This window comes from Mustela nivalis, assembly GCF_964662115.1.
Source record: "Mustela nivalis genome assembly, chromosome: 19".
NCBI lineage: Eukaryota > Metazoa > Chordata > Mammalia > Carnivora > Mustelidae > Mustela > Mustela nivalis.
In genome coordinates, this window is record NC_139038.1 from 4,933,079 (window position 1) to 4,953,083 (window position 20,005).

Here is a 20,005-nt window from a genome sequence, read left to right on the forward strand (position 1 = left end):
TGCTCAGCAGGGAGCCTGCTTCCTCCTCTCTCTCTGCGTGCTTCTCTGCCTACTTGTAATCTCTGTCAAATAAATAAATAAAATCTTAAAAAAAAGAAAACCTTGATATTCAATGAGTTTGTTTATTCATTCATCAAGTATTTAATATGTGCCTGTAATTTGCTCTATTATGTGCATAGCAGTGAACAAGACGGACAAGGTAAATTGCTCATGCAATTTACACTCTAAGGTGGAAGGAAAGAGGTAATAAACATGCTACAATGTCAGGGAGTGATTAAGTATCAGGAGGAGAACTGAAGCCGGGGGAGGGAATGGGAACTGGTGGGTGTGCTGTTCAGATAAGGTGGCCAAGGAAAGCCTCTTTGCAACGTGAGCTGAGCCCTGAATGACCTGAGACAGAGACATGGAAATAACTGGAGAGGATCATCCCTGGCCGAGGAAACAGAATGTAAAAGTCCTGGGGTGAGAATGAGCTTGATGTATTTGCGGGGTGGGGGGTGGAGGCAAGCAGTGGGATGGAGAGAGAATGGTAACCCAGTCAATCTCATGCACAAAAGTGCAGCCTTGCAAGATCCTAAGCGGAGGATGGGGCTGCTCTGACGGTTCAACCAGGTTGCTCCGGCTGCCGCAGGGGAAATGCACTGGGGGGTGGGGGGGCGTGGATGGGGGGGCGTGCTGGCGGGAAGCAGGGCATAATGACGGAGCGCAGTGGGGAGACCCGCGCGGGCACGAAGGGGTCTCGGACTGGGCTGGGGCAGAGTGCAGGTGCTAAGTACTCAGTGCCTTACGCTTAGAAGATAAGGCTCCTCCCCACGCCCCAGCCCAGCTGCTCGTTGGTTTCAGACCCTGAACTCGAGAGGCGTCCTAACGCGGCACTCCTGACCTGGAAGGAGCCCACAGATTGGCCATCACCACCCGTGGATCTCTGGGGTGTTCATTCCTCCGGGCCCCGAAGAGTCCTTATCTACAAAACTGGAATATTATCAGAAAGGACCTCGCACACACGCAAAACAACCACCGCGCTGATCAGCGCCATCCGGGTCAGCGTCTCTGCGCAGGCGCGGAGGGGGCCAGCGGCGGCGCGGGGCTCAGTGCGCGTGCGTTGGACCTCATGACCCTCGCATGCGCCTGCGCTGAGTCGCAGTTAGTTTGGCGTTGGATCCGGGAGGGTTCGGGGCACCCAGTGGCTACCGGCGCGCGGCGGGCCGGCCCGAGGCCGGGCAGCAGGGCCTCCGCCATGCCCGGGATGGTGCTTTTCGGTCGGCGCTGGGCCATAGCCAGCGACGACCTGGTCTTCCCGGGGTTCTTCGAGCTGTCCCTGCGAGTGGTGTGGTAAGGGCGGCGGGCTGGGCGGGCTGGGCGGGCGGCCGGGGCTCGGAGGGAGCGGGTTCCAGCCGCCCGCGAGGAGCGGCCGTGTCGCCGGGTCTGTGCGCGCGGACGCGGAGCCCACGTTCCCTCGTCTGGGCCTCTCCACCGCGCGAAGCTTCCGAGGACGTGCGTGCAGCCGTTCTGCCCACTTCTGGGAGGGCACACTGAGGCCGGGTCTGGGGACCCCCAGGTCGGCCCCTGTCGCCTGCGGCGCGGAGGCCTGGCTCCGGGAGCCTCCGGGACGTGGTTACGGACCAAAGGCCGTGCCCTTCGGGATCAGCTTCCTGGAGCCAGGAGCAGCCACTTGGCATTATTACGGCGCTCGGCATGGAAACTCAGGGCATGCAGGGTCAACCAGAGGAAAGAATGGGAAATAGTAGCCTGCTTGTCGTTCCAGAACTGAATTCCCTGAGGAGCAGCCAGGCTTGGCACAAAGTCTGCAACCGATGGGAAGTGGAATTGGGCTCCTCAAGTCTGCCCCCAGAGGGGCTGAGCAGGGAATAAATACAGCACCACTGTAATCGAAGAGTGCATTCTTGAGGGGAAAGGAATATAAAAACGTGAAATCCTGGAAGCGGCTTCTCAGTAGTTCCATAGTTTTCATAGCGGGGTCTCTCGGAGGTTATTTCCCATTGTTATTTCCAGACCCACAGTCCTAATATCACAAAACTGACAAAAGCATAAAATGTTCTCTAGTCCCAATTCCACACCTGGGCTTGAATCCTTCATGCTGCTCAGCCATTTCCTGAAATACAGCCCTTTGGTGCTGTCTTTCCTTGTTTTGCACTGAATTACAAAAGATAGCAAGTCTGCAGTACGTGGCCTTGCAAGATTATCAGCGTTCCCTGTGGAACATCTTGGCATATCTTGATTTACCACCTCCCGGTTTTTTTCATTACATTTTTTGCATTACACACAGCTGACGACAGTGTGTGATTGTCAGTTCCTTGTTAATCCCCAGAAATAAACATATCTTGTTAATATTTTAGCAAGCCTGCATTTTGTTGGTTTACACTTGTCTATTTCTGAGTCATGGTAGGGCAGCTGTTTTTCATCAGCCCGCTTTATAGTTGCCTGCTTACGGCATTAAGTGCCTCTTTGGTATGAGAGCAGGCATAGAATTAGGAACGATCATGGAAGCACAGGAAGTATAAAACTCATTTTTTAAAAAAAATTGGCTTTAGGGGCACCTGGGTGGCTCAGTGGGTTAAGCCTCTGCCTTCGGCTCAGGTCATGATCTCGGAGTCCTGGGATCGAGCCCCACGTCGGGTTCTCTGCTCGGCGGGGAGCCTGCTTTCCCCCCTCTCTCTCTGGCTGCCTCTGTCTGCTTGTGCTCTCTCTCTCTGTCAAATAAATAAAATCTTTTTTAAAATAAATAAATAAATAAATAATTGGCTTAAAAAAAAAGTCACACTCTTTAATTGACTTAGTAGATCTTTTATTATTTTTCTTAGTACATCTTTTATTGGAGAAAATTGTATTCCAAAGCAAACTTCACCTTGCCTTGGGAAATTAACTCTTTTTAAAAATTTTTAATTAAAATTAAAATATTAACTCCTTTTATTTCTTTCTGTAATTAAAAAAATTTTTTTTAGAAGATTTTATTTATTTATTTGACAAAGACATGGCGAGAGAGGGAAAAGCAGGCCTCCTGCTGAACAGGGAGCCCGACTCAGGGCTCGATCCCAGAGATCACGACCTGAGCCGAAGGCAGACCCCTCCCAATGACTGAACCACCCAGGCGCCCTCTGTAATGTTTTATAATGTAGTACCTTGGCTTCCATTTCTGACCCTCCCTATCTCTCGGCAGGTGGATTGGCATTTTGACTTTGTACCTCATGCACCGAGGGAAGCTGGACTGTACAGGCGGTGCCCTGCTCAGCAGTTACTTGATCGTTCTTCTTGTTCTCCTAGCAATTATTATATGTACAGTGGCCGCCATCACGTGTGTCAGCATGAAAGGTATAGGGTAGCCTTTTTTCTTTGATACCTGTTCTTTTTTAATTGCTTTATTGAGATATAATTCGTGTACTGTACAATTCACCCATTGGAAGCATCCAAGACCATGATTTTTAGTATATTCCCAGAGTTTTGCGGCCTTCACACAATTTTAGTACATTCTCCTCACCCCCAAAAAGAAATCCTATGCCTGTTAGCAATCACTCCTCATTTCCCCCCAATTTCCTCAGCTCTCGCCATCTGCTGACCTATTTTGTCTGTAGATCTGCCTGTTCTGGGTCATACAGGTGGAGTCATCCACTATGTGGCTGTTGGGTCTGGCCTCTTAAACTTAGCATGTTTTCTGGGTTCATTCATCTTTTAGTGTGTGTCAACTCTTCATTCTTCTTATGACTGAATAATATCGGCTCAGTTGGCTAAGCATCCGCCTTCGGCTCAGGTCATGATCCCAGGGTCCTGGGATCCAGCCCCACATCAGGTTCCCTGCCTAGTGGGGAGCCTCCCACTCCCTCTGCCCCCTGCCCACCCCTGCTCCTGGGCGCTCATGCTCGCGCTCTCTCTCTCTCTCTCTCTCAAATAAATAAAAATTAAAAAAAAAATTTCATTGACTGGTTTGCCACATTTTACTTACCCATTTGTCAGTTGGTGGACATTTGGATTATTAACACTTTGGGGCTATTCCAAATAAAGCTGCTGTGAACGTTCACATAGGTGTTTTTGTACAGACAGAGGTTTTAATTTCTCTTGGATGTGTACCTAGGCATGGAATGGCCAGATCATGTGGTGACCCCATGTTTAACCTTCTGGGGAGCTGCCAGACTGGAGTCCAAGCAGCTACACCATTTCTCTTTCAGTTTATAAAGAGTTTCAGTTTCTCCCCATCGTGAGCAGCGCTTACGTTTGTCTGACTTCCCGATCCTAGCCGTCCTTCCTGGTGGATTTCTCTGAGGTGGTGATTTTGCAGTTCCTTCGTGAGCATCCTCTCGTAGCTTACTGGCCATTCGTCTATCTACGATGTGTCTACTCAGATCCTTTCCCCGTTTTTGTTTGTTTGTTTGTTTTTAAGATTTTATTATTTGACAGATGGAGATCACAAGTAGGTGGGGGTGGGGAAGCAGGCTCCCCACCAAGCAGAGAGCCCTGTGTGGGGCTCCATCCCAGGACCCTGGGATCATGACGTGAGCCGAAGGCAGAGGCTTTAACCCACTGAGCCACCCAGGCGCCCCTGGCCTCATTTTAAATTGAGTTATTTGTCCTTTGTTATTAATGTTCAGTAACTATTCCATCTATTTTTATTTTTTAAGATTTTATTTATTTATTTGACAGACAACGAGAGAGAGAACACAAGTGGTGGCAGGGTAGGAGAGGGAGAAACAGGGTTCCTGCCAAGCAAGGAATCCAATGTGGGGCTCAATCCCAGGACCCTGAGATCATGACCTGAGCTGAAGGCAGATGCTTAACGACCCCACCCAGGCGTCCTCCATCTATTCTTTTTTTTTTTTTTAATATTTTATTTATTTGACAGAGAGATCACAAGTAGGCAGAGAGAGAGAGATGGAAGCAGGCTCCCCGCTGAGCAGAGAGCCCAATGCGGGGCTCGATCCCAGGACCCCGAGATCATGACCTGAGCTGAAGGCAGAGGCTTAACCCACTGAGCCGCCCAGGCGCCCCCCTCCATCTTTTCTTAATGATAATTTTTTCTCCGTATTACAATTTTCGCAGTCACTTTGCTGAAAATGTTGGGAGCCTTCCCTGTGAGTGCTCAGGTTCGTAGGAGGAGCTGAGCACTGTGGTGCATTAGAAACTAAAAACTCGGCAGTCAAAGGCAGGGCTAAATGGCACACTCCCCTCCAGCACGTTTCATCATTGCTTGAGTGGGGCTGGGGGAGGCAGGCTCACACATTCCAGATGATGATGAAAGCACTGGGAAGAGCTGACAACACTGGGCAGCAGTCGTGGTCTCGGCGGTGCATAACCAACTGAAACTGAAAAGTGGGGGTAGCTTGTGGGGCGTGATGGAGAAATGTTAGTGGCCGAGTATTTCATGAGAATGACCACGGGGTTTTAAAAATGTCTAAGAGGTGGGGGCATGTGCCCACTTAAAGAGACATGTATGGAAAAGAGAGCGCTGTGTGTTTGAGCATGCCCGTGAAAACACAAATGTGTGCATGAATGTCTAGAGCAAAGAAGATCCCCGTTCTGTTCTGTGTCAGTCCCTACTCTGTGGCTTTAGCACTGTGGAATTGTGGTTTTAATGTTGTGTTTTTGTTGTTTCTTAGAGTGTGTGGGTGGGGGTTCACAGAGGGAAGGAGAGAACCTCAAGCAAACTCCGCACTGAGTGCGGAGCCCGGTGCAGGGGTTGATCTCACGACCCTGAGATTATGATCTGAGCTGAAACCGAGAGTCAGTCGCTTAACCAGCTGAGCCAGCCAGGTGCCCCAGCGCTGTGGAGCCTTTCGTGAAGTCTGAGTTTCTGCAAGGGGAAGTATTTGGCTTGGTGTCACTTCATCTGTGGCATTGTCTCATCTCTTGGTCCTTTCTGTTCATGTCCTGTTCTGGTTAGGAGACTCTGTTCAGATCTGAATCAGGAATGTGAGGTTTTTTTCCTTGAGTATCTTTTCTTCAGATATTTTTGGTGGTGTTGGAGCACGTACATTCATGGCCGTGTTTGCTTAGGATCCTCCCCTTAAGCTCTTGTGTAAGGCCTGCACCGTCTCCCACTCACGGTCAGAGCTCAGAAAACATCCGACGGTGTACGTGTTAGGCGTTATGTGCCAGCAGTTTGTGTTATGGGTGGGTTGCCCGTCCAGCAGCCTCTTCCAAACAACCCAGTTTTATTTGGGACGTCCCCCATCCCTCACATATGAAGTAAGGGTGTCAGAGAAGCCAGCTCCCCACCCAGCTCAGGAATGATCCTCCCATGTCAGTGACTGGTTCCGGAACGGACATGTGACCCCGCTGGAGCCAGTGAAACTCAAGAATTTTCTGGAAGGTTCTGGGGAGTCTTGATCCTCAAGGAAAGACGCAGAAGTAATACAGTGTTTTCAGCCTGGTGATTCTGGGGAGGGAGGAGCTGCTGAAATCCTGGTGTATCTCCACTCACAGCCAGGACGAGCTGACAGACAGGAGGGCAGAGTCGTGAGAAGCCAGAGAGCCGGGACGCCTGGCCCAGCGCTGGCTGCACTTCAGTCCCCGAGTCAGGGCATGTCCTGGGTCCTTCCTGTTTTTCAACTTTTGTTTACTTGTGGCAAGAGGTGCCACAACTGAACTAAACGCAATATTTTATGAATCACGTTAGTTTAAGTGCCAGCCCTGAGATCATGATCTGAGCCAAAATCAAGAGTCAGTGCTTAACTCCCTGAGCCACACAGGCGTCCTTGTTAATTTTATTCTTGATACGTGGGTAACTTCTGTTGCCCCTTTTGTTCCGTGAGGCGTCTCAGTAATTAACCTGTCGCTCGTGCTGGAGGGCCATGTTTACGTAGCTTTGGGCCAGTCTTACTCTCTCGGAGAGACACCCCAAACTGCAGGGGGCACATGTGGGACCAGTGGGGTTCGGTCATCTTGATCCAGGACACTGAGGCGCATGCGCTGCTCTCTCTCCCGGTCATCAGTCATCGGTGCGGCGCAGCTGGGGAGAAGCTATGCTGCGGTTTCTGGTGTTGACCTGAGCACCGCCGTGGTGAAATCCTGCTGTTCCTACCATGGGGGAGGCTTAGTTAAGGAAGGTCCAGGGGCGCCTGGGTGGCTCAGTGGTTTGGGCTGCTGCCTTTGGCTCGGGTCATGATCTCGGGGTCCTGGGATCGAGCCCCGCATCGGGCTCCCTGCTCCGCAGGAAGCCTGCTTCCCTCTCTCTCTCTCTCTGCCTGCCTCTCTGCCTACTTGTGATCTCCGTCTTTCAAATAAATAAATAAAATCTTTTAAAAAAAAAAAAAAAAGGAAGGTCCAGCCTCACGACTACCCCGTTTTCACGGCGGAGCACCCTCAGCCTCCAGGGTGTGCCGTTTGCTGTGTTTGATGCGGATTCTGGGCCGTTTCCTTGCGTCACCTCCGTGCTCGTCTCCCGCTAGGGAAGGTTGGGGCAGTGTGTAGAGCCGTTAAAGCCCAGATGCTGTGACACGGGCCTGCCTTCTGTGGTCTTCTCATGAGTGGCTCTGTGTGGTGAAGCCCCAGAGGCGCCGCAGTCTGTTCCGCGAGGAGGTTCTGCTCGGCGGTCATGGGGCCTCCGCGTCCCCGCACCCCGGGAGCAGCAGGTCCTCGCCGGCCCTCCTTGCCTTGAGAGGAAGAGCTCTTATCTAAGTAAATAACCATGTTTTCATCGGCGGACTTGACTAGAAAGGAGGTTTTTTGCAGTATCTTTATTTCTTTTTGGAATCTTAGAATTCCATTTTCCGCTTCCTTATTTACAACTGTATTTCCCGCGCGGGGTGTTGGAGTGCCGGGCCGGGCGCTGTGGGTGCTGCTGGGGGCGGGCCCCTGGGGGCCGGCCCAGCCGGGGTTCCCTGCTGCGGGTCGGGGTGGTCGGCTGATCGCAGCAGGCTGTGGGTGGGGCCCGGGGATTTTAGGCCCGCACTCTTAGTCCCTCAGGGAGAGAGAGTTGTTTTGGTTACCTTATATTTTGTCTTTGTGCCAACCAGAAACTTTAGAACATGAGTCTAATTAGTTACTCAGTCTAATGGAAGGTGATTCTTGGAACATAAAAGCTGTTACTCCGGGCGCCTAGGAGGCTCAGTGGGTTAAAGCCTCTGCCTTTGGCTCAGGTTGTGATCCCAGGGTCCTGGGATCTAGCCCTGCATTGGGCTCTCTGTTCAGCAGGGAGCCTGCTTCCTCCTCTCTCTCTCTCTCTCTCTCTCTCTCTCTCTCTGCCTCCCTCTCTGCCTGCTTGTGATCTCTGTCAAATAAGTAAATAAAATCTTAAAAAAAAAAAAAAAGCTATTTCCTCACCAGATCATTCTTTACATCTTAAGATTGTCTTCACTCATGGTTTTGGGTTTTTGTGGGTTTTTTTCACTGTTTTGTTTTAATCATTTGGCATTTTTGTGTCACTTCAGTTAGTATTTATCACACCTTTTCCCAGAGGGAGAGAGCTGAGGTTTTACATGGAGAATTAAAGCACACAGACCTCAGTAGGCCACTTGGGTTTGTGGGAGACACACGGTGAAAAGGTGGCGTCTGTGTCTTGGGTTTCTCCACGTGTTCCCACACGTCAGAATTGTTCACTTTCCAAGAGTGCGGACCCTGGTGACCTGGAGAGCTGGGACCATGCAGACCTGGATTGTGGGGTTTTGTCGTTGTTGTTGTTGTTGTTAAGATTTTGCTTATTTATTTGACAGAGTGGGGGAAGGGGCAGAGAGAGGGAGAGAGAGAATCTCAGGGAGACTCCCTGCTGAGCACAGAGCCAGAGGTTGGGCTCCATCTCATGACCCTGAGATCATGACCTGAGCAAAAATCAAGAATCAGAGGCTTAATCAACCCTCTCCCCCAGGCACCTCTTGGGTTATGTTTTAGAAAGCAGTTACTAAGCTCTCTTCGCCTCAGTTTCCTCATTTGTAAGATGGGGCGGTAACTATCTTCAGAGCTGTGAGGATTACAGAATAATGGGTGTTAAGTGTTTCACGTGGTGCCTGAACGCCATCCATCTTGAGCAGATGGCAGAGTTATTTTCTAGAGTTGGGTGACCGTGTATCTCTGTATCTCTGCTGGCCCGGGACAGTTCTGTTTTGTGCCCGATGTCCCAGCATAATTATTCGTAGCACCTCCTTCCTCTCTCAGAAGCGTCCCAGCTTGGGCAATGATTGTATGGCCATCCCAGTTAGAACCCTGGAGTCTCTTGAAACCCTCATAAGTCATAAGTCTTTTGCCCTATTTCCCCCCCTCACTTGGTCACTTGCTCTCAGCCTTCGGCACTGGTTTCCAATGAAGAGTAGAAACCATCTACAGTAGTAACGGATGCTCTCCGCTCTCTGTTTCTGTGGAAAGGAAGTCTCCGAGGAAGCCAGGTGCCCAGTTTGAGTATCTTCTGTGTTTTAGGAACCATCTGTAATCCGGGACCACGGAAATCTATGTCCAAGCTGCTTTACCTCCGCCTAGCGCTCTTTCTGCCAGAGATGGTCTGGGCTTCTCTGGGGGCTGCCTGGATAGCAGACGACGTTCAGTGTGACAAGACGGTGGTGAATGGCATCATTGCCACTGTTGTCATCAGGTGAGGTCTTCCGTCTTCTCTTTCAGTTTCTTGTCTCAGATGCATTTGAGATGTAAGGAAATAGACTTTTCTGAGTCACTGCAGATAGCCCGATATCATGCGGGCTTCCTCAAATTGTTAGAAATTGGACTTCTTTTTTTTTTTTTCTTTTTTTTTTTTTAAGATTTTATTTATTTGACACAGAGAGCACAAGTAGTTAGAGCAGCAGACCTCTCAGCAGACGGAGAGGAAGAAGCAGGCCCTCTGCTGAGTAGGGAGCCCAATGTGGGGCCCAATCCCAGAATCCTGGGATCATGACCTGAGCTGAAGGCAGATGCTTAACAACTAAGCCACCCAGGTGCCCTGAAACTGGACCTTTTTGAGTAAATCATAAAAATTGAGACATGTATTTATATGTAAGGAATAATTTATCTCCCGTTAATACATTTATTGATAACATTTTTTTTCTTGCTGGTTCTTGTTCTTCTCTGTTCCACTCTTTCTATTATTAGAAGGAAGAAAACCCAAAGACCAAATCAAGGGCAAAAACTAAAGGCAGGATGAGAAGAAACAAAGTGTCAGGAATTGTGAGGGACTAATGGGTGGGATTGGGTTTTCCCAGTCTCCAGGCTCGCAGTCTTAGGAAGGATCTAGTTACTTCCCCTGCTGGAGACTCGTGCTGACGCTGCCCTTCCCACGCCGCACGTGCAGGGGCAGCAGAGTCCCTGCACAGAGGTGCATTGTCCTGTGGTACACGTGTTTGTGAACCATGATGTCTGGCACATTGTGTCCTGAAGGTATGAATGAAAAACCCATCAGAGTATCTCATGATGGGGCAAAGTTCTTTGGGTTTTACCAAGCATGGTCTGGGTCGTGGCCAGTAGACCATGGAGAACAGGTTCCAGCTACTTCCGTGTCCAGGCTGCAGCTCTGCCTACCAGGCACCCCCTTTTCTCTTTTGTGGTCTTCACTTCTAAGGCTCTGACTTCTGTGGGACCAGGGTCAGCCACAGGCCCATAAAGAACTTTCTAGAAAAAACAAGTCACTCACCTCCACCTGGTTCTGGGAGAGCCGCATCTGAACGTGGGACCCAGGGTCCTCACGCCTTCTCTCTCTGTTTTGCAGCTGGGTTATCATCGTCTCCACCGTAGTCACCATCATCATCGTCTTTGACCCCCTCGGGGGGAAAATGGCTCCATATCCCTCCGCAGGCCCCAACCACCTGGATAGTCGTGAGTCCAGCCAATTACTTAATGGCCTCAAGACAGCTGCTACAAGCGTGTGGGAAACCAGAATCAAGCTGCTGTGCTGTTGCATCGGGAAGGACGACCATACTCGAGTAGCTTTTTCGAGTACGGCAGAGCTTTTCTCAACCTACTTTTCAGTAAGCTGAAGGGGTCTGCTATCGTCTCTTTCTCCTCAGTAAATGTCTCATGTTAACATGAATACTCTCTGTTCATGCAGAAGCGGTCTTGCACACGTGTGCTCTGTGGCATGGCGGGGTTGGGGTGTTAGCGCAGGGCCTTGCGTTCGCGGACCCGTCTCCCTGGCCGCTGCGTCCTGGTGTGGCCACCTGTTTGTTATGCTGTCACGATTCTTAGTTCATTTTTTTTGTTTTTTAAGATTTTATTTATTTATTTGACAAATAGAGATCACAAGTAGGCAGAGAGGTAGGCAGAGAGAGAGGAGAAAGCAGGCTCCCCGCTGAGCAGAGAGCCCGATGTGGGGCTCGATCCCAGGACCCTGAGATCATGACCTGAGCCGAAGGCAGAGGCTTAACCCACTGAGCTATCCAGGTGCCCTCTTAGTTCATTTTTGAGGAGTTCCGTGATGGAACTTGCATGTTGTGGGGCCGATTTGCCGGCTGGTCCCCTCTGCAGGCGCCAGGTGCGGGCGGTGCCGTGTGTCCAGGGAGCTGTCAGGCCCCGTCTGCTACTTCATAGTGTGGTAGACGTGATAGATGACTCTACTCCTGAGTGTCTTACTACCGTGTGGGCAGGCGTCGTCATTCCAGAGCGGTTTCTTCAGTGACTCGGGAACACTCATTTTCTTTCACATCCAGCGTTTTCCAGTACTGTTTTCTGGGAAACTGTTGTGTTCAGTGTTGAGACCAGGGAAGGGAGAGGAGTTCTCATGACATCCTGCGTGACTGCTGGTCCCTCCTTGCCTCTCTGGTGTCTGTGTCTGTGCGGCCCAGGGTGGCCTGTAGGTTGGCCCCAGGCGGCCGCCTACATCCAGGGACTGGAGAAGTGTTTTCTTCCTAAACTAACCTAAACTAACCTTCAAGGAGTGCTCTGGTCTGGGCCTAAGACGGTTGGAAGAACCGGTGGCTCAGGCCGAGTGGCCAGTGCCTGGTGCTTCCTTGCGGACCGGAAGTGGCTAGAGGCAGCCGAGGATTCCTGCTGCTCCAGATCCTTCCTGAAAGACAAGGGGAAGGCGGGCACAGGAGACCTCCCCCTGCTGCTTTCATTGACTGAGGTTCTTTTGGAGGCTTGCTGTAGCCACAGAGTCTAAGTTCAGTCTCTTAAATCTCTAACAGGGACTCTTGGGACAAAACCACAGCATCTTGAGCAAGAGTCTAAATTTGGGCTAAAATTGGCCATTTAGTACAAAGATGGTGAACTCCTTATCCATTTGCTCCCAACTCTACAAAAGCTGTAAAGTCAGTTAAGTAGTTACAGTAACTTGAAATGAAATTTGAAAATAAGAGCTCAGCAGCACTTCTCTGTTCTCCCGTGGATTTGTCTGAGGGCAGGATTGTAAAAATCAATCTCATAGACAGATGAAATCTTGAAAGGAAATACTCTTAAGGAACATCTTTACGTGTAACTGTGTGTGCATGTGTGTGAACTGTAAAAAATAAACTGACTTTTAAGGAACTCACAGGCCATCCCAGTGAAAACAAGACACTGTTTTCATCCAGGACACAGATCTGGTGCCCAGCGACATTGCGGCGGGCCTCACCCTTCTCCATCAGCAACAGGACAACATCCGGAACAGCCAGGAGCCAGATGAGGTGATCAGCCATTCCCCAGGTCCCCCCCAGGTAAGGCCCTTCCTGTTGGGTTCTCAGGTTTCGACATTTACTCCTATTCATACATCTTCAAAAAACAAACTGGCCGCAGCGAATTCAGGACCGTTGGCTTGGAATGTGATGTGTGGCTTGTGCTGGCTGTGGTCGCTTCCTGGCCGCTTCACCATCCATTGTATTTTTAAAGCATTTTCTTTTAGGAAATTGACTGTTGAAATCTGTACAGCAAAAGTTTTTTCCTGGGATGGGCCTGATTCCCCCGGGTGCGTTTGCTCTCTTCTCTGGGCCGAGGGAGCAGAAACAGTTGGGTTTTGCTGGAGGAATTTTCCTGCCACAGGTGTTGATGCTTCCGAAGGAGGTTGCACCTGAGTGGGTGTCGTGCAGGGGCCTGGTGCTCTGCTGTCCTCACGCGCCTCGTGCTCCGTCACTGGCTTGTTCCAACAGGGGCCACAGGAGTTGTAGTAGGAGTTCTTGCTGTTCACGTCCACCGTCCTGGCTGCAGTCCCATAAAACCAGGGTCTGTCTTCGTTCGGTGTTCCAGGACGAGTTTTCCCTGTGGAAGTCCCCTGAGGTCTATTCAACGAGGAAAGAAAGGGGCATCATCAGGAGTTGGAGTTCAGGGTATGATCTCCGTGAGTTGGTCCCGTCCGTGATGGGTTCTGTTGTTCTTCTCTTCCAGGAAGCTGATTTGGACACCGAGTTAGCCAACTGTCACCATTACATGCAGTTTGCAGCCGCGGCCTACGGATGGCCCCTCTACGTCTACCGGAACCCCTTCACCGGGCTCTGCAAGATTGGCGGGGACTGGTGGGTGGGCGCGCCCGGCCCCGCGGTCATGCTGCTCAGTGCCCCTCCGAGCCCTCGCTGTACTTTCTAAAAATAATCTCATTGCCCCTTTCCAAAAATGTTTTGTTTTAAATATTTCAAAACCACAAGCACAGTACCAGGAACACCCATCGATCCTTTATCTGGAGCCACCAGTTGTGACTCAGTGTGGTCACATGTGCTGTGTCACCGTTGCTCTGCTGAAGCTCCAGCGACAGAGGGCGCACCCCTTACCCCCTGCCATTCCCGCCATGTTTCCTGAGAACGAGGACCTTCTGCACGTGCTCAGGACGCTTCTGCGCCAGCATAGCTAGCATTAAGCAAGAACTCACTTGGGTTCTGGAGTCACGGTTTCACGCTTGTCCCAGGAGTGGCCTCCAGAGCAAGGTTTCCTCCATGTGACGCTTACGCATCGCACTTGGTGTCTGTCTGGCACAGCTCCTCGGTGTTTTACGTCTTGTGTGAGGCTGACATTGCATTGCGTGGTAGCCTAGGTATTTTGTGAATGGCCCTCAATTTGTATTCGATGGTTTCTTCCGGATTAGAGTCAAGTTACACATCTTTGGCAGGAATTCCCCAGAAGCAACATTGCGTACTTCTTGCTCCGTCGTATCAGCAAATAAGATGCCAGTTTGCCCCATTCCTGGAAATTTGAGAGTCTCTTGTTCTTAATATAATTTATTTTTTGGAAAAAGATATATATATATATATATATACATATATATATATATATATATATATATATATAAAATTTATATTTTGATTATGTAAAACACGAACACGACTCTAGAACTCAGAACTCTAGTAACAGGTGTGCCCAGAAATGGTAAAGGCCATTATTCGGGAGCCAGAGTAAGTGCTGAGCGTGGTGAACTCTGGTTCTTGTGTGTGCAGGGGAGACGGGACAGTGGGGGTGAGGCTCCCTGTTCAGTACCGTAACTGACACGTTCGCCGTGTGTTTAGTTGTAGAAGCAGGACGACGGACTACGACCTGGTCGGCGGCGACCGGCTGCACTGCCACTTCGGCTCCATCCTGCACACGACAGGCCTGCAGTACAGGGATTTCATTCACATAAGCTTTCATGACAAGGTCGGTACAACGGTGCCTCGCCACTGCTCTGGGGTCCTGGGGTCCTTTGGGAGTGTGGCGGAAGTTATAAATTACCTCCCCCAGAGATACCGCCGTGGGTTCTAGGCGGCCCACCTTCTGTGGGAGAGCAGCGCCACTGCCCAGCTGCTAGAGACGCTGGGCGGTGCAAACTCAGCCCCGTAGCTGCGTGCTCTCACTCTCCAGAACTCATGCTTCTTTCCCTCACCCTCAGGTCTACGAGCTTCCCTTTTTAGTGGCTCTGGACCACAGGAAGGAATCTGTCGTGGTAGCGGTGAGAGGAACCATGTCTCTGCAGGTAAGGAGCCCCGTGCTCGAGGCCCCGGGACGAGGGGTGGGGTGCCAGGAGACCCGCCTTTGCTGGAACAGGGGATAGAGTCCTCATCAGTTAGAGCAGCAGGTGTAGCAGAAAAGACCAGGATAGAAAGTGGAGAAGCAGACCCGGGGCTGTTACATGCTGCCTTTGGAGAAATTATTGGATTCGGTTCTTTTCACTGAGAAGCGTCAGAAACAGAGTGGCAGGCCTGGGTTCCCCAATGGAGGACTTCCTCCACAGGCGCCCCCCAACTCGCTGTGTAGCCCTGTTGCCCCGCCAGCGAGCCATGTCCCGCCTGCCCGCCCCCGCCTTCCCTGCCCCCCGCAGATGAGTGGGCGGCGGCTACGTTCTTCCTGTGTCGTGCTCTCTGGTCTGTTCTTGGCCATTCCTCAGTCTCGTTTCCTGATCCTCACTTCCCTGCTGACCCAGAAAGTGTAGTGAGACGCCACAGTAGGAGCTCTCGGCCTCCTGCGGCCAGGTGGCCACCTGGTGACCACTCTGGGTGTTGGCCAGGACCCCGCACCTGCCCAGGGCTCTGCCGGAGGCACCGAGGAAAGCAGACGCCTCACCTCCCCCGGCCCCCACTTCTCGTGATTCTGCAGCCTCCCCCAGCTGGCCCCGGAAGGAAGCATGGACTTATTCTTGCTTTTTCTCCTGGCTTCCTGCCCGGATCTCTCTGGCTCTCTCCCCATTCGCAGCCCCATGGCCCTCACTGTGGCCCCGCCTGCGGCACCACTTCCCCCACCCCCACACGCCTGGGAAGCAGTTTACTGCCTTGGTTCCTGTCTCTGGTCTCTCTCTTTTTTTTTTTTTTTTTTTAAGATTTTATTTATTTGTCAGAGAGAGCGAGCGAGAGCGAGCACAGGCAGACAGAGTGGAAGGCAGAGTCAGACGGAGAAGCAGGCTCCCTGCGGAGCAAGGAGCCCGATATGGGACTCGATCCCAGGACGCTGGGATCATGACCTGAGCCGAAGGCAGCTGCTTAACCAACTGAGCCACCCAGGCGTCCCTTTTTTTTTTTTTTTTAAGATTTTATTTATTTATTTGACAGATAGAGATCACAAGTAGGCAGAGAGGCAGGCAGAGAGAGAGGGAGGAAGCAGGCTCCCTGCAGAGCAGAGAGCCCGACATGAGGCTCGATCCCAGGACCCTGGGATCATGACCTGAGCCGAAGGTAGAGGCTTTAACCCACTGAGCCACCCAGGCGCCCCCTGTCTCTGGTCTCTTATCTGCTCAGTCAGTCCTTGTTCCGTCCACAGACGGGTCTTTCTGTCTAGACCATGGGTCAGATGTTACCACTGCTTCTTAAAAACCACTCTTGGGCGCACCCCACCCTGTTACTTTTTTTTTTTTTTTAATATTTTTTAAAGATCGTATTTATTTTACAGAGAGGAGAGACAGTGACAGAGGGGAAACAAGCAGGGGAGTGGGAGAGGGAGAGAAGCAGGCTTCCCGCGGAGCAAGGAGCCTAATGCAGGACTCGATCCCAGGACCCTAAGCTGAGCCGAAGGCAGACATTTAACAACTGAGCAACCCAGGCGCCCCAAGATTGATTGATTGGTTGGTTGATTGATTTAGAGAAAGCAAGCTTGTGAGTGGGGGAGGGCGGGGCAGAAGGAGAAGAGAGAGAGAATCTTAAGCAGGCTATGCACTCAGCACAGAGCTCGACACTGGGCTCACTCTCACGACCCTGAGATATGACCTGAGCCAAAATCAAGAGGCGGATGCTTAAGCAACTGAGCAACCCAGGCACCCACCCCATTACTTTTTAATAGAAAATTCATGTGTCTTATCACAGCTCTGTTGGTGCTTTGTGACCTCACCCCAGCCTGCCTTTCTGGTTTCTACCCCGAGCTCAGCCTGCCAGTGGTTCTGCAGTATGCCAGAGTCCCCCCAAGCTTTGCAGGGTATAGTTATGGGGTCCACTCCCCAGTGGTTTAGCTGCTCTGGGTCCTGGGGGGACACCTGCCTCTTGGGCTCTGCCAGTGGCCCCTCTGAGCCCCCATGTATCTGCCCTTCTGTCTGCTTCCTGTGCTCAGATGCTCTCTGCCTTGGGTCTTCCTGGCCCCTTGGGTGGGGTTGCTGTCCCTGTTCCCTGAAAGCAAGATTTTCCTTAAATCTTCTGCTCAGATGCTACCTCCTCCAGGAAGTCTACCCCCACCCCAGCTCTGTAGTGCACCCCCCCACGCCCATGAATCTCTTACCCTCCCTTAGGTTTCTGTGAGCTCTTGATAGTCCCTCGAGGATAGGAACCATACTTTGTTCAAAACCCAGGTACAGGGCTCTGTGCTTCTTGAGTACTCAGAAGAGGTGTGCAGTGAGGAAAGGCAGAAGGTGTGCCTTAGCCGCGTCACACACCCGCTGCCTATGGTGGGTCCCTCAGGAGTTTCCTGGCTGCCTGGGTTTCCCTCCTGTGGTCGGGTGTCTGGTTCAGTCCTCAGTGGTCTGACCCAGGAGACCGTAGTGCTCCACGGTCCCTCAGAGGAACCTGCCCCGCCGGCCTCTGCGCACAGCTCGTCCCAACAGCCTCTTCCAATGCACTCTTTGTAGGACATCCTCACGGACCTGTCAGCGGAGAGTGAGACCCTCAACTTAGAGTGTGGGGTGCAAGACTGTTCGGCACACAAGGTACAAGCCCTGGGGTGTGTGTTCAGGAATGTTCCATTAGGGAAAACCTCTAGGGGGTCAGGATTTTTCCAAGTCTGACGGCCTCCCGGGGGTGCTAAGCACACGGCAGGTAGCGACCAGCTGCCCGGTGCTGTGCACAGTCAGGCTTTTCCTTCTCTCCGTAGAGATCCTCACGGCTGCCTCCCGAGGTTGCTCTGGTTTCTTAAGAGGAAGGAGCAGGTTCAGAGCCATCAGGGGACTTGCCAGAGGCCACAGATAATTGGAATGTGTCCGTTGGCACTTGAACCCGGGTTGAACGCTCTTCTCCCCTTGATGGGAGTCGTTTGTGGTCATGGAGAAGAGAAGCTGCAGCTCAGCATGGGGCCCCCCCGCCCAGGAGACCCCCCCAGACCCTCCCGCCTCTGGAGTGGCAGGCCCCCCAGGCACTTTCCTGTCGCCTGGTGGGTTCCCTCTGCCGGTGTCACAGCATGCAAGTTCTCCTTTCGCTTTTCCTGTGCCTGCCGCGGGGTTCAAGTCTCCTCCAGGGACAGAAATGGCCGGTCAGGGGCAGAGTTGTTTTTTAATAGGATTTTAATTACATAACATGATGTTGATTATCATAACCCTTTTTAAGTATATGACTCTGTGACAGCAGAGACATGCAGAAGGCTGTGTCCCCACGACCACCATCTGCAGTCAGAGCCTCCTCGATCGCTTCACCCCGCCCGCCCCCCAGCCCCTGGGACCCGCCATTCCAGTACCCCCCAGTGTGCCTGTTCCGGGCCCTCCCAGAACCGGAGTCAGGTGTCACCTGTCCTCTCACCAGCCATTCCCTCGAGGTCGAGCCAAGGCAGTAGCACGTGTCAGAGTCCCCTTCCCCTGCTGGTTGCTGGACGCCCCACCGTGTGCCAAGACCACGCAGATGGACGCGGGGGCCACGTCCGGGCTGTGGCTGGGAACAGCCGTTTGGGTCCCTGCCTCCATGCTCCGGGGACGCTGCCCGGGAGCGGAGTCACCATGTGTGCTGGTGGCGCCTGGGACGAGTCACGGAGGCCCCGGCTGTGTTCGCACAGTCTGGCCTTGTTCTCCGCGCGCTCGGGGCTGCTTCCTTGCTGGCTTTTGATGCTTCCGGTTGTCCTGCTGGGCACAGGGCAGTGTCCCACGGTGGCCGGGCAGAGCAAAGTGCTTGCACGTGTGAGGGAAGGACCAGCCCTGGAAGTTACAGCAGCTCCTTCCGGGGAGAGGGAGGGATGTTGGGGTGTAGGGGGGGGCGCTGCTGCTCTATACACAGTGTGTGTTTTGTGTGATGATCATTTTTTAAGTAAAATGCCGAATCTTTGCAAAAGTATGTGTCAGAACCAGACTGTAGCCGATAGAGCCCCCGTGTCCCGCTGGGCAGTTTCAGTATGTTCCTTCTGCCACCGGTTAGCCGCGGGACGGTCCCGGGCATGTGAACTTTCCCATCAACCCTTAACTCTGTTGATGAGCCTCAGGTCACAGAATAGCCCTGTGTCACTACAGGGCATGTGTGTAGAAAAACAAAGAAATGTCTTACTTTCTCACACAGTTAGTAGCCGGCTGCACGTTCGCGTCAGGATCCCGTGGGCTGGGCTGTGGCCTTGTTCTTAGAATCCGCCCGCAGGTCAAGGCTTTGTGCGCTCTGGGCCTGGCCTTCTGCAGCCCCGGTCAGGCCTGAGGGCGTGAGTTCAAAGTGGTGCCACTGAACGCAGTCTTGGCCTTCCCCGTGTGTGACGCATGCAGGGCCTCCTGCCGGCGCTGCTGTATGTAGGTCACCTTTGGCTCCACCTGTCCCGGAGTAGGTCCCTGTGGGGGGTGGGAGGCGGCTGCACTGCTGGCCGGAGGGGAGGCTGGGGAAGCCTGCTGGTCCGTCAGGAGGTGCTCCGTGCAGATGGGAAACCCGTCGAACCTCCTCTTAGCTTCTCTTGTATGCAGCCAGACTCGGCCTTCTCACACCGAACTCGGTAGTGACCGACTCGGGAATTTGCAGGAGCTTTCGAGGCAGTCCCGCGTGTCCTGTCTCAGCACAGGATCTCTCCCAGTCTGTGCCGGGAGAGAAGGCAGGCCTGTCTCATCACGGCGGGCGCTCTCGTCCGTGGAGATGGCTTCATTTTCAGGAAGCCTGTCTCTTAGGACGGCTGTATTTATTAGGTTTTATGTTTGTTTGTTTGTTTTTAAGATTTTATTTATTTATTTGACAGAGATCATGAGTAGGCACAGAGAGAGGGGGAAGCAGGTTCCTGCTGAGCAGGATGTGGGGCTTGATCCCAGGACCCTGGGACCATAACCTGAGCTGAAGGCAGAGACTTAACCCATTGAGCTACCCAGGTGTCCCCTGTTTTATATATTTTTTGAAATTAAACTAAAACCTAACCTTCCTAGAACTCTGCTTCCATGGTCTTAGTTTTGTGTCTGTGGGAACTGGACGCTTAATCAGTTATTACCAATTCAGAGCTTTTTTGTTTTGACATCACGTTGAAAGATCAGTCCTCTATCAGCTAGGTGGGACCGGCCATCGGGACTCGGCAGAAGTGTGGTCAGCGCATACGGCAGGATACCGCGTAGCTACAGAAAAGCCATAGAAAGATCCAC

At 52.1% G+C, this 20,005-nt stretch overlaps 1 protein-coding gene across 2 annotated transcripts in view; it reads left to right on the forward strand.

Moving 5' to 3' along the window:
- The first annotated feature begins 1,118 nt into the window (after nucleotides 1-1,118).
- Nucleotides 1,119-20,005, forward strand: part of DAGLB (diacylglycerol lipase beta) — a 31,367-nt gene continuing 12,480 nt past the window's right edge. The window contains exons 1-9 of one of the 2 annotated variants that reach the window (XM_082712668.1): nucleotides 1,119-1,332; nucleotides 3,179-3,330; nucleotides 9,358-9,529; nucleotides 10,634-10,892; nucleotides 12,432-12,554; nucleotides 13,219-13,346; nucleotides 14,328-14,454; nucleotides 14,687-14,770; nucleotides 17,339-17,416. In XM_082712668.1, coding sequence (XP_082568794.1) covers nucleotides 1,238-1,332; nucleotides 3,179-3,330; nucleotides 9,358-9,529; nucleotides 10,634-10,892; nucleotides 12,432-12,554; nucleotides 13,219-13,346; nucleotides 14,328-14,454; nucleotides 14,687-14,770; nucleotides 17,339-17,416 — 1,218 coding nt within the window. In that variant the 5' untranslated portion in view covers nucleotides 1,119-1,237. The remainder of the gene's footprint in view (nucleotides 1,333-3,178; nucleotides 3,331-9,357; nucleotides 9,530-10,633; nucleotides 10,893-12,431; nucleotides 12,555-13,218; nucleotides 13,347-14,327; nucleotides 14,455-14,686; nucleotides 14,771-17,338; nucleotides 17,417-20,005) is intronic. The other variant, XM_082712667.1, reaches the window with a different exon arrangement.